This window comes from Macrobrachium nipponense, chromosome 39 (assembly GCF_015104395.2).
Source record: "Macrobrachium nipponense isolate FS-2020 chromosome 39, ASM1510439v2, whole genome shotgun sequence".
Lineage (NCBI taxonomy): Eukaryota > Metazoa > Arthropoda > Malacostraca > Decapoda > Palaemonidae > Macrobrachium > Macrobrachium nipponense.
This window is the reverse complement of record NC_061099.1, coordinates 15,454,930-15,468,334: the sequence shown is the minus strand read 5'-3', so window position 1 is coordinate 15,468,334 and position 13,405 is coordinate 15,454,930. Positions and strand designations below refer to the sequence as shown.

The 13,405-nt window shown below is 39.4% G+C and overlaps 1 protein-coding gene across 2 annotated transcripts in view; it reads right to left on the bottom strand.

Moving 5' to 3' along the window:
* Positions 1–13,405, bottom strand: part of LOC135210150 (histone-lysine N-methyltransferase PRDM16-like) — an 81,852-nt gene that overhangs the window by 49,291 nt on the left and 19,156 nt on the right. For both annotated transcript variants that reach the window (XM_064242976.1, XM_064242975.1), the window contains exon 3: positions 7,668–8,128. In XM_064242976.1, coding sequence (XP_064099046.1) covers positions 7,668–8,128 — 461 coding nt within the window. The remainder of the gene's footprint in view (positions 1–7,667; positions 8,129–13,405) is intronic.

The following is a 13,405-nucleotide window of genomic DNA, read 5'->3' as shown; positions in this document are numbered from 1 at the left end:
AAAAAAATTACAATGGGCGTAGGAAGGAAGAAAAATACGTCTAATCGTTGAAGAAATCGATGAACCTCGCAAACGTAGAAAAACCTCAGCGAAAACAGACTTCCAAAGTTTGACAGTAATAATATGGAAGACACACAAAATCAAGAAATCCTAGATTCACGAATTTCTTCGTTTAGAATAATAACGTTTCTCATGAACGTCCACAGCCTGAAATATTTTCTCGAAATAATGCATTGGAGATAACGACATGAGATGTAGTTGGAAATAAAAAGGAATTCATAGTAAAAAGGTTAAAACAAATAAATGAACACAAGCCATTCCGGTAAAGATTTCCAAAAATTGCGCACAAGTTTATTCATTTAGGAATGCTTACAATTTCATCATCACTTCGTCCTGATTTTGAATATATTTCTGGACTTTAGCTTTAACCTGTTTAAGGCGCCCTTTTGGGCATCTTCTGAAAAATAACGGAAAAGATGAAGCTCCAATTCAAATAAGAATGCTTCCTATGTAACTTTGTCCCAAATTGTTCACGTACAAGAAAACTCTCTCGCCAGAACAGCTGATTTCTCTCAGCACAGTTCTTCTTCTTCTTTAATATTTTGTGGACGAGAAAAATGTTTGCATATACTTTACTAATAATCCTTAAGGTAATTTTCAGTATCTAATAATTTTCTTTCAAAAAACTACTTTTACGCAGAATTTGTGGTTGATTACCACGTGAAATTAGTCTTATCATTTACATTACTTTTTAGATACCATTCATTTTAAGTGAAGTAATTTTAGGCTTTGACACAACATAGCTTTGCTGTTCATCAACTAAATCATTCAACAACTGAAAGAATCTATCACTATCGATAAAAAGGGCAATAAAATAGACAAAAAGTAAAAAAATAGTTCCGACTGCAGAAATAAAAATGATTTGTTTTTATGTCAGTCTTTGCAAGCACACAAATACATCACAGAAGCAATTTCTTGCTAGAGGCAGTTTGAAAAATATAAATAATGAATACACAAAAATTTATTATAAATATGCGGGTGCTGATACGGACGAAAGAATGGACAGAAAATGGCATTTTTGTGCAGGTACTTCACAGGCTCAACATTTTTATACATGTGCACAGAAAAATGAGAGAGAGAGAGAGAGAGAGAGAGAGAGAGAGAGAGAGAGAGAGAGATTTACAACACTTATGTGTTATAATTTCTGACTGATTAAAGCAAGTATCTTTACTACAATTTACGGTGGGCATCGACAATTGATGTATTTAGAAAGTACAAAACAAAATGCAGTGAACTGCACTTTTCTTAGTTGAATGTTTTTTATGCTTTTAAAGACATGAAAGACTTCATTACTAAATGTTGAAAAATGCCGTTCTGTAAGAATATGACATGAAGGTCTGAAGAATCAAATTGACTTTCTGGAAAATAATCGAGCACTAGCTTCTATTTATACATTTTTTTTACTACAAATATCTGTCATTATCTGTACTACTTTCGTAAACGAGCACATCTAAACCAAAAGCCTTTAGTGGTTGCAAATGACTGACTGATTAGTTGGTTGGTTTATTACACTGGCGTCACAATAGTAAAGGTCATAAGCATGCAAACATGTGGCCACGAAAGCAGCAAGTGAGTCTTGCTCCCATTTTTTATTACTCACTAAACTGTCTCCTATTTTCTTAATTCTTTCAACCAATTATGGGTGTTCTACCATATTCGAAAATGACATCATTATGACGTAGGTCATTCTATTTCCGTTCGCCTCCCTTTCATTATCATGATTATTTTCTTAGTTTGTATTTCTAAATCTGTTAATCACTTAAGCTGCATTGAAACAGGTCTTCCCTGTCTACTGGTCGAATGCGATTCATTCTCTAAGGTTTTGTTGATGATCCACGATCAATGAATAATTTTCCCTCTGAAAGTTCCCGTAATTTCCTCTCTTTCAGAGCCTTCTCAGTTACGCTTAGCTGTTTCTAAATATTCTCCCTCACATACAATTTACCGCATCTACGCTTCCTTACCATAGTTATCATCATTATCATCCTGTACCCCATCCCCACATTTTTCTCTCTCTCTCTCTCTCTCTCTCTCTCCCTCTCTCTCTTCCCCCTAAGCCACAACATTAATGACTTTACCACACTCTTGATCGCTTAATAGCCATCTTCACTTAAAATAGAATCCAAGTGATTAACGTAGATAATGATAACTAAACGAAGCTTCCACCCTCCAATTCAACTTATCTTTCAGAACCCTTAAGTGGCGGCCTTCGCCTACGGTCGATAGTCAGGCAGTAACTATCGGAAAATCGACTCTAATTGCAGTTTACGCTGCAATTATCTTCTTGCGAACGAGTGGTCCAAACTGCTATCATTTCTGCCGCGAACTGGAAGGGTCAAATTCACGTCTCGACTCTTTGGTGGATGAGCCTAAGGACGCGGTTTGAAAAGGACGCTCCCTGACTGAGGAAGGTAGAGTATGGGGAAGGGGCGGCCATCCCCTACCCCACCCCGCCTCAGCCCACTCTCCCCCGCCCAAGGAGTCTCTCTTCAGGATCTTTCTCTACCTCACTTATCGACAGCTGTTCATCAGATTCCGAATTCTTAGAGTATGTTCTTTCTTTCGAATCTCCCTCTCTCTCTCTCACACACACTCTCTCTCTCCCTCTCTCTCTCTCTCCCTTTTGAATGGAACCACTTCAGGAGTCATCACCGGCGGTTGTCGTCCTCTTGTGTAACCTTACAAAAACCGATCCTAAACAAGATCCGGTAATGACGATGCGTTGAGGACCATATCATCACCGCCATCATCATCGTTATCATCATCATCATTATTCTGAACAATAACCCGGAGGAGAGAGAGAGAGAGTGTGGGGGGGTGGGGGAGGACCTCCGGAACACCCACTAACAGCCACCAACCCCTTTTTGGGCTCTTCAAGTCTGAGATTTCCATGCACCTGGAACGGTAACTGGAATCAGGAATTTTGGAAGGACGTCAAGAAAATGGGACGTTTTAGATTCCTTTCCAATCTCATCACGAGGAAGGTGTGAATGAAGGAATGAAGGGGACGATGAGATTTTCGCTGCCATCATTAAAATCCGCCTCTTTCACGGAAGGGGAAGAATGCACCTGGAAGAATCTGGTGCAGGAGACAAAGGCTATCTGCAGCTCTTGCTGAAGGAGATTTTCACCCTTGATTTGCATTTCACTCTCAGCCATATTTTCTGTATCATTGCAAAAGAAGACACTATAATGCATGGGAGAATTTTAATAGCTGATTTGCATTACCCTCCTGAATAGTATTATCTCATTAATTTGGAACGAAGAGACTAATACATAAACTACCTTTGCATATGCACTTGCTGTTGTAGTTCAATAAAAATGCATCGAACTTGACGAAAAATATTAACTGAAATAGGTTCAGTTTCAGCAATAAAGGTCAAACCTGCTGTACAATTTAAATTCTTTAACCGAAAGTAACAATGAAGAACGATAGAGACTTACCAAAATTTAACTAAGGATTTCCGGGAATTATCTCTTGGGTAAATACTTCCCCGCTAGGAATAATTTCAGGAGAATTGCAATACTCAATTTTGAAAGGCCAATAAATATCAAAATAAGGAATGAAATCATTATTATAGTACTTCAATGAAATCAGAAATGCCAGAAGGTATAATGTCAAAATATATTTCCCACTAAAGACTTAATAAGGAATGTCTGCAAAATCTATTTGAGAAGGCGGAAAAGCATTTACACCCCATAGGAATGATTCCAGATAATATTCCAATTACTAGACCTGTACAGAAGGCACAACTGTCCAAATATTTTGGCTGCATAGAAGGTTATAAAAAAAGTCCGCAGACCAGAGAATAAACTGCTACCTGAAGAAATTCGGAGATGGAAAAGGAGAACCAGCGTTGAAACCATGAATCGTAATATGTCCTAAATATTTATATGTGAATATCCCCCAAAACACCGTCTTTTATGAAATAAACACTTTTATGCAATTACCTGAATGACAGTTTTACGGTAAATGCTTTTTCGTCATCTCAAGTTGATTTTGCAGGCATTCGGTATTAATCTATTTGGACATTATTACTACACGTATTTCCTATTTCAATCCGTTCCATTGAAAGACTACAATAATGACTTCATTCCTTATTTTGATATTACGAAAATTTCACTCGTTTATTTTATATGTGTGTATATATATATATATATATATATATATATATATATATATATATATATATCACACGCACACACACACACACACACACACACACACACACACACACATATATATATATATATATATAATATATATATATATATATATATATATTCCTATTTTCCTAAGAACGAAACATTATAAATAACATTTCATGGTCATTGAATTTTTACCACCTACTCCCATTTTCACACGACGAACTTACGTACACACACCACGCCCACACACAACAACACACAAATTCATCTCTATGATTTTAAGTTTTTTGGTTTAAATATGTAACTGAGTTTATTTTTCCCTATTTTCTTGAGTAAGCAAATATTCAAAATAACATTTTATGATCATTAAATATTAGTCACCTACTCCCATTTTCACACGGCGAACTCACGTCCACGCACTTACACGCGCGCACGCACGCAAATTTCGAAATTGCCTGATCCGAACCATTTGTGAGGTTCCGGCTAATCACAAGTCGGGGCGACGTAACCCTGACCTCCACTTTCGGTCACGCCAAGAAGACAGAGATCGATCACTCAATCGGCGGAGCCTTTCGCCGTCCCTCTCAATAATTTATTTGGAGAGAGAGAGAGAGAGACGTACCTCTCAATAATTATTACCCTTAGCTGCAATGGTATCTAGAGAGAGAGAGAGAGAGAGAGAGAGAGAGAGAAGAGCGTGCGTGATTGTAGGAGTGTCATGGGAGAGGGGACGTGAGGGGTCAGGTTGGGGGAAATAGATGAGGGGAAAAATGGGAGATAATGAGAGTGCGGGGAATAGAGGGGAAGTAGTCAGTAAGAGAGAGAGAGAGAGAGAGGAGAGAGAGAGAGAGAGAGAGAGAGAGAGAATTATAAGAAATATAAACAATGTAATGTGAGAAGAAGCAACTATTTATTAAGCATTCAGAGAGAGAGAGAGAGAGAGAGGAGAGAGAGAGAGAGAGAGAGAGAGAGAGAGAAATAAACCATATTATGTGAGAAGTTTAGTATTTTCCAATTAAAGTTTATCTTTCATTCTAAGATACATGAATACCTGTATTCAATAACCTAGACATAATTTTTATTCTAATTCTATCCTGTTATCACGGTATGAAAAGACGATCAGCCCTTACTAATAATATAATAAAATAATTAAAACAATGTTTTGAATTTTAGGAAAATAATCTACAATTATAATCTTCACGAAGACAATATTTAGAGGTATACTTTCTTCACGTAAAGGTTTAAATTTGTCAGTTACTGTGAATAACCTTAGCAATAAGATCATAAAGAAAAACAGAGAGAAATACAAATAAAAATTAGCAACTGATCATTTCAGAAGTTCTTTTTTCATGGTTTTGCGACTGACTACTGGAGAAATTCAGTTCCATTTCTTTCAGTAAATCGCAATGGCTACAACTTCATACTTCAAACAAAATAGGCAGTAATACGCATGCGTTAATGAACGTTTCTAATACATCATTACTTATGTCAACCTAACTATTATCTTATCTTTAACAAATTATCAGACCCACATAAGATATTATGACGAATTTTCAACACTCACTGAATCACGTTTCAACACTTGGGCCACCATCTCTCTCTCTCTCTCTCTCTCTCTCTCTCTCTCTCTCTCTCTCTCTCAGGATGCAAGTAAAAAGGTTTCCGTCTCCATCCCTCTGGTAGACAAAACACACCGGAAGTCCTCCTTAACTTGCTTCTTGCTGAGTGCCTCCCGAGGAGGAGGAGGAGGAGGAGGAGGAGGAGGAGGAATGAAGAAGAGGGTGGAGGGGGCATTCAATGACAGTTGAGGATCAGATGGATAAGGAGGAAAGGGCAGATGGACGAGAAAGGAACGGAGACCATCAGGAAGAACGTCGGGGAAATAATTTAGTATTAAAGTGCAGGAAGGAGTCCCTCTAGGGTCTCTTATGCATTTTGCTTCGGAGAAAATAATAGAACTGGAATTTACAAAGGTGAACAACCGCAAGAAGAGGTTCTATGGACGAATAATCAAATGGAAAGACAATGGTATTAAAAAATAGGAGAATTTGAAGCATTTGCAATCAGTTCTGTCTTTGTATTTGTACCCTTCTTGACTGGGGATAAAGACTAGTTCACTGGGGTACAGGGCCCAGGGTCCCATGGTGGCTATATTTTCAGAATCATTAGCAAATTCTGTTGTTGATTTTCATGTTTTATTTATTACAATATTCCTTCAAACACGAAAGGATTCAATATCTTCATAATTCCAAGAGTGACCAATTCTATTGTTGATTTCCATTTTTATTTGTTATATATAACACATTCGAACGAGATGAATGCTGGAAAGCATTGTACCCCGAGAGAGGATTCACTATCTCCATAAATCCAGAGGTGACCTTTTCATTTTAACGTTCTCCTGGAAGACCCACTTTCCAGCGAAACCTTACTTCTTCTTCTTCTTCTTCTTCTTCTTCTTCTTCCACAGCGTAATTTCCAGTCGAGAGAAAAAGCTCATCGTGGACATTAATGCACTGAGGCAAAACCTCCTCCTCCGCCCTCATAACCTCACTTAGAGGACCTCGACCTGTCCCTAATGGCTTTGGTTTCCTGAAGAGTATAATGCTCTCCGCAAAGACAATGGCCCCTTCCCTCCAGAGGTCGCCCACAAAGGGACTTCAGCCTGGAATCGTCGGCACTTGAGGGTGACTGGATGATACATAATAACATGTGCCCCCGGCCAGACAAATCCTTTCAAACACGGAGGTCCTTCCAGCAGCCAGCTCCTTTTCCAACTTTACTCTTTGAGAAAAGGAATTTTTAGAGGCTGAGATATTTCTATTGATCAGCGCCATCATAATGGCGGGGAAGAAAGAAGGGAAAATGATGACTGGTGAGGAGGAGGAGGAGGAGGAGAAAGAGTAGGAGGAGGGGAGAGGGGTGGGGGAATTGAAGCTAGAGGCGTAAGAGAAAACGAGGGAGAGACAGGAAACCGATGGAAGTGGAATATAAGCGATTGTTAAGTGGAGTGATGGTAATCTATAAGTAACTTATTTTTGTATATATTACAATGGAATATTCCTATTATAAGACAGAATGTTAATGGACAAAATAATACTCCTAAAAGAAGAATGAAATGAAATAACGCGTTCCACGAAATACTTTTAATACGAAAAATGTATCGATGTTAACCCAACAATAAAAGAGAGAGAGAGAGAGAGAGAGAATGTTTTAACTGGGGACACAAGATACTGGGTAATATCAGAAACCAAACACACCGTTTTGTTAGGCCTAGAAGACTATGAATTATATGTTGCTGTATACAGATTTCAAGTCCGCGTCCCTATAACGATTCTTCTACAACGAAATTAATTTGACCCAAGTTCAGGGAGTCAAAAGATCAAAAGAAAGCGAAAGAAAGTCGAAGAAGAGAGTCGCTAATTAATACGAAACTACGAAATCCTTCCGGTAACACTCACCTCCCAAGCGAGTCCCGGATCCTTGGCGTTGGCGGTCCACTTCCCCAGAAAAGGGCCGTAGCGCGTGCCCCTAGCGATGACTTGTTTAGACCACACGCCCACGCCCACGCCCGTGCTAGACGGCCGCACCTCCAGCTCCAGAGGCACGGCAGAGAGCTGCTGAGTAATGAACCGCTCAGCAGCAGCGCTGAGCTCGGCAGCGGCACCTGCCGAATTCATGTTGAGATCGTGGCCTTCGGAGGTACTAGTGGGCGTAGGTGGGGTTCTGTGTGAGCGCGGCGGCGGCGAGGTGAGATGGGCGTGGGGTGATGAGAGGTGGCCCTGAGAGTCCCTCGGAGAGGAATGGGAATCCCGAGGGGATGAAAGCGGTCCCCTCGGCGAGGACACAGATCTCCCCTCGGAGTCAATCTCACTCAGATCGCAGAGGTCACGGAATGAGCGGTCACTCCCCTCTCCTGGGACTGGCGGCAGAAGAGAGAGAGAGAGAAAAAAAGTCTTTATTAGAAAAAAGGCAAAAAACTCTTAAAAGCTGTTTTTCTTCATAATGTATAGTGTTACACATAAGTGACAGTAACAATAATGACTACTACAAAACCAGCAATAATAATGACTAGAAAATGGCAACAAACATATTGTTTAAATATATGTTTTTCCTCACAAAGAGAAAACATAGTGACAGTCATAATAATGATTACAACAAAAACAGTAGCAAAAAAACATTACAATAAATATAATACCAATGGTAAGGATATAGAGAGTGATAACTGGAGGATGAAAACCATGTGAAAATGGAAATTTTAATAATTGTGACCGCAACTTTTCTATTCGCCTTCAAGTACACTAATGAAAACAAATTACAATTTACTGCCTATAATTATTACACAATGTTTATTTCGAGTATCTTCAGTGCGCTTTTATTTATTCTTTTTTATAGCAATTTTAAGGGAATCTTGAAAATTTTGGTGATTTCTGAATATTTAAGGCAGTCAAAAGAACTTGTCTAATAGCTGAACGCGCAGGAGACATTACAAGGAAAGTGAACCAAGTCCCAATAAGTTTAGACCCTTGTGCTTCATCCCCTTTACTTCCTGGATCGCTTTATATTGCTGTCCAGCCACTCCAACTCCGTATTTCACAGTCTGAGGCGCAAAATGGCTGAAAATGCCCCAGTGCCCGGCCGACCCCCTCAGTCCCATGAAATCAAATCATTCAGTCGTAGTGACAAAATAAAGCCTGACATTTCATTGATCAGAAAGAAGTATCAATAATTAATTAATAAAACTAAATTCTTTTTTATCAGATAGGCAATGAAAGCATGACAAATAAATAAATTTAAAATCTCCGCTTAAAGGATTAGTCTATGGGTGAGGCTCGACGCCGTACAAGCGAAACGTCCCTATAATTAAGTAGCTATTTTTAAGGAGAGAGGCAGCGGGGGTTTGGTTTGGGGGAGGGATAATCAGTCAGTCGTAATGACAACAGACAGCCTGACCTTTAATTGATCAGATAGTTCATTAAAGCAATTCAAATAAATGAATAAATAAATCTTAAATTTCCACTTGCCAATTATAAGGGTGAGTCACAAGGCCGAACAACAGTGAAACGTCCCCTATAATTTAGGAGTTTTTTTAAGGGAGGAAGAGAGAAGAGGGAGGGAGGGGGGGGGGGGGGGGGGTAGGGGGGGGGGTGGGGGGGGTGGGGGGGATGAAAAAAAGAGGAGGTGTCAGGAGAAGGACGAAAATGATCTAGCATTGTGATCCTCATCTCCCTTTTGTCATCCTCCCGTTTAGAGAAGACGTCCGTCTGTCTGAATGGGGCAAAGGGAAAATGGTAAACGGCAGGAAATCCCAAACCCGTAATCTGCGATCTCGGATTTCAACTCTCATTGATTGCACGGACACGAGCGGCAATTAGGACATTCAACGCGGACACTTCGTCCCCTTCCCCCCTCTCTCCCTCTCCCCGACGCCAACTGCTCATTACGAATCAAACGACAATTAACACCTCATTAAGAATCGCATCTCGGCTGTCAGCTTTCGAGTTGGGCCGGAAGAAGGGAGTTAGACAGCGCACGTGGTTATGAGTGAGGAGAGTTTGAATGAATGGGATGTTATTATAAGTGCCTGATGTTGCAGAGAGCTACAATAGAGATTGCCTCTTGTTTACAGTTACACTTCAGCATCTGTGATATATATATATATATATATATATATATATTATATAATAATTAATTTATTAGATATATAGTATATATATATTATATATATTATATAATATATTGGATAGTATCTTATATTACCGTATATCTATATTATAGTTTACTTTCATATTATATAGATATATATATACATATACATATATAGCTACTTCTAACTAACAGACGTTTTCTCCACGAGAAATTAATCAATGAACGTTTTTTGTGAATAATTAATTTTATTGAGTTAACGTTCTAAGCATCTCAGGGTCTAACCATTCTCTGTCGCGACGTACAAAACCATAGGCACAAATAATTGTAATTTTCTCTCTCTCTCTCTCTCTCTCTCTCTCTCTCTCTCTCTCTCTCTCGATTTATTCCCTTGCTAATCAAGCGCGAAACACATTGAATGTTGAAAATATAGTCAGTATAATGACAAACTCGACCTCTGAAATGTTTTCTTATCACTTGGTTGCGTCTTATCTGTAACTGATATAAATTAACCATTTCATCTTTTATTGAACTCTCTCTCTCTCTCTCTCTCTCTCTCTCTCTCAACCTTCAATCCACTGGCAAAATATTATAGCGTAAAATTCTTCAGCTTTTATCTTTTATATTCAGTATTGATTGCTAGACAGTTCCAAAGGAACATTTGGTCAGGCAGGGACTACTGATTTACAAGAATAATGTTTGTTTTCGATGAATATCTATGTAGTTAATTTATTCCTTAACTACCGGGCCGTTGTCAGTGCAAGATGGCCTTACACTACTTCCTTATTCCAGTCTGGGAAGATACTGGAATGAAAAGGTCTGGTACTTCAAATCAACGTCTTTGCTTCATATAACGCTATCAACAGGAAGACTCGAAATAGTCAACTGTATCTCGAAAGGATTTCACGAAAAACTCTTGGCAATATGACATTTAAGAGCAATGCAGTTTAAACACATTTCGTACAGGGACATAAATCCGAATTCTAAACCAACTCTTGACTTCACAAGCATAGCTTGGATGGATAACTTATGGGTCGATTGAAGTGATTGCTAGACATTCCATTCACTTGATTTCGGAGCAACAGCACTCAGTTGTCTCTGTGGTTTGAAATTTATTTTATGGAGGCTCTTCTTTCAAGAAGTCTCCTGTAGAATTAAATAATCAAAGATAACTTAAATCTTTTAGCAATTTCAGGCTTTCATTTTCGTAAGAGGTAAGTTCTTCTTCCAGGTAAGGTCGCATCCTGCTGTTGTCTTAATACTAAATTCCTTATAACACTGTTTTTCCGTTTGTTCCTCGAGTCTTGTAAATTTGTCTCTATTACTATTATTAGTCCTTTAATCGACATCCATGCACTTCAGTCATGGAATTAAAGTACGTGTAAAACATATACCGTTTTCACTTGAAAGTATAAAATATTTGTGGAAATCTGCTGACCTGATTATTATCAGTCTCGAGACTTATATTCATTATTTTTCTTTACAGGTTTTTGTTTTTTAAAATACAAAGTACATATGTACGGCAAATTTTCGCTTACTCGGGGAGTGAGCCTACAAACTACTTTGTTGTTGTTGGGAGGGGGGTTAGGAAAAGTCTATGGAAGAGCCTAAAAAGGACTGAAGATGTTTCGCGTTGAGTTAAAGACACAGGGTTTTTAGGATAGGATGTTTATGATAAGAATGAAAATGTAAAAAAATAAATAATTTGCATATTAAACAGTTCAAAAAATTATTTCTAATAAATTATAGCTTATTTACTTTAATTTTCATTTGACCGTAGAATTCAGCACGTTTCAATTTACGTTAAAAGTTAGGAATATAATGCTTACAACTTAAGCGTTAGGGGAAAATCTTACACGCGTCCCGAGTAAGCTGGAGGTTGGATCACGCCTTATTTACGTGTAAAAATCCATTAACGTTCATGCAAAACCTACACACACACACACAACACACAAACACACAAACTAAACACACACGTAAATACACACAAAATTACTTTTGCATCTACAATGAAAACTTCTCCCTCATAAAAACCAGGATTTTCCTCTCATCACAATATCTCACAGCCCAAGCAACTCCATCAACATATCAGAGAGAGAGAGAGAGAGAGAGAGAGAGAGAGAGAGAGAGAGAGAAAGAGAGAACTTTTCTCAGATTCACTTTATTCGGTTTTTGTTTTCCCTCACAGCTCGTACGCAACCAGCCAACCTTCTTTCTTTCTTTCTACTTTTCTTCTCTTCTATTTGTTTTTATGTGACTGCTTAATTGATGACGAAAGAGGTCGCAGGCTCAGGCATTGTGTTTTTTGAGGTTTGTCGCCCGCTAGGTGTTGAGGCCCATTGTGTACGCCCCATTGTTTACAACTTCGGAAGGCAGAGAGGCAGATGGGGGCTTCGGGGCTCCGAGAGAGTCCTCTGGGGATGGGATGATCGAGGCAAGTGGGGCCGTAGGTGTACGAAGGACGTCGTGAGATGGGCGATGTGTTGATGTTGATAATCATGCGATGGGAAGGTGTGATTCCAGGAGGATCAAAAGTCCCACTCAGGTGGGTGATGTGAATCCAGGAGGATCAAAAGTCCCACTCAGGTGGGTGATGTGAATCCAGGAGGATCAAAAGTCCTCTTCAGGAGGGTGATTATCAAAAGTCCTCTTCTGGTGGGTGATGTGATTCCAGGAGGATACTCGAAAAAACCTGGATACCAAAGTCTCTTGGAAGGGGGTGATGTGATTCCAGGAGGATCAAAAGTCCTCTTCTGGTGGGTGATGTGATTCCAGGACGATCAAAAGTCCTACTCAGGCGGGTGATGTTAATCCAGGAGGATAAAAGTCCTAAATAGGTGGGGTGGATGTGACTCCAGGACGATCAAAAGTCCTCTTCAGGAGGGTGATGTGATTCCATGACGATCAAAAGTCCTACTCAGGCGGGTGATGTTAATCCAGGAGGATCAAAAGTCCTAATCAGATGGGTGTTGTGATACCAGGAGGATCAAAAGTCTTAATCAGGTGGGTGATGTGATTCCAGGAGGATTAAAAGTCCTAAATAGGTAGTTGATGTGACTCCAGGAGGATCAAAAGTACTAAATAAGTGGGTGATGTGACTCCAGGAGGAATCAAAAGTCCTAAATAAGTGGGTGATGTGACTCCAGGAGGAACAAAGGTCCTAAATAGGTGGGTGATGTGACTCCAGGATCAAAAATCTTAAATAGGAGGGTGATGTGACCCCAGGATCATCAAAAGTCCTAACCAGGCGAGTGATGTGATTCTATGAGGAACAAAAGTCCTCTTCAGGCGGGTGATGTGATTCCAGGAGGATTATAAGTGCCACTCAGGCAGGTGATGTGACTTCAGGAGGATCAAAAGTCCTTAATAGGTGGGTGATGTGATTCCAGGAGGATCAAAAGTCCTAAATAGGTGGGTGATGTGATACCAGGAAGAGCAAAAGTCGTAAATAGGTGGCTGATGTGATTCCAGGAGGATCAAAAGTCCTAAATAGGTGGCTGATGTGATTCCAGGAGGATCAAAAGTCCTAATCAGTTGGGTGATGTGATTCCAG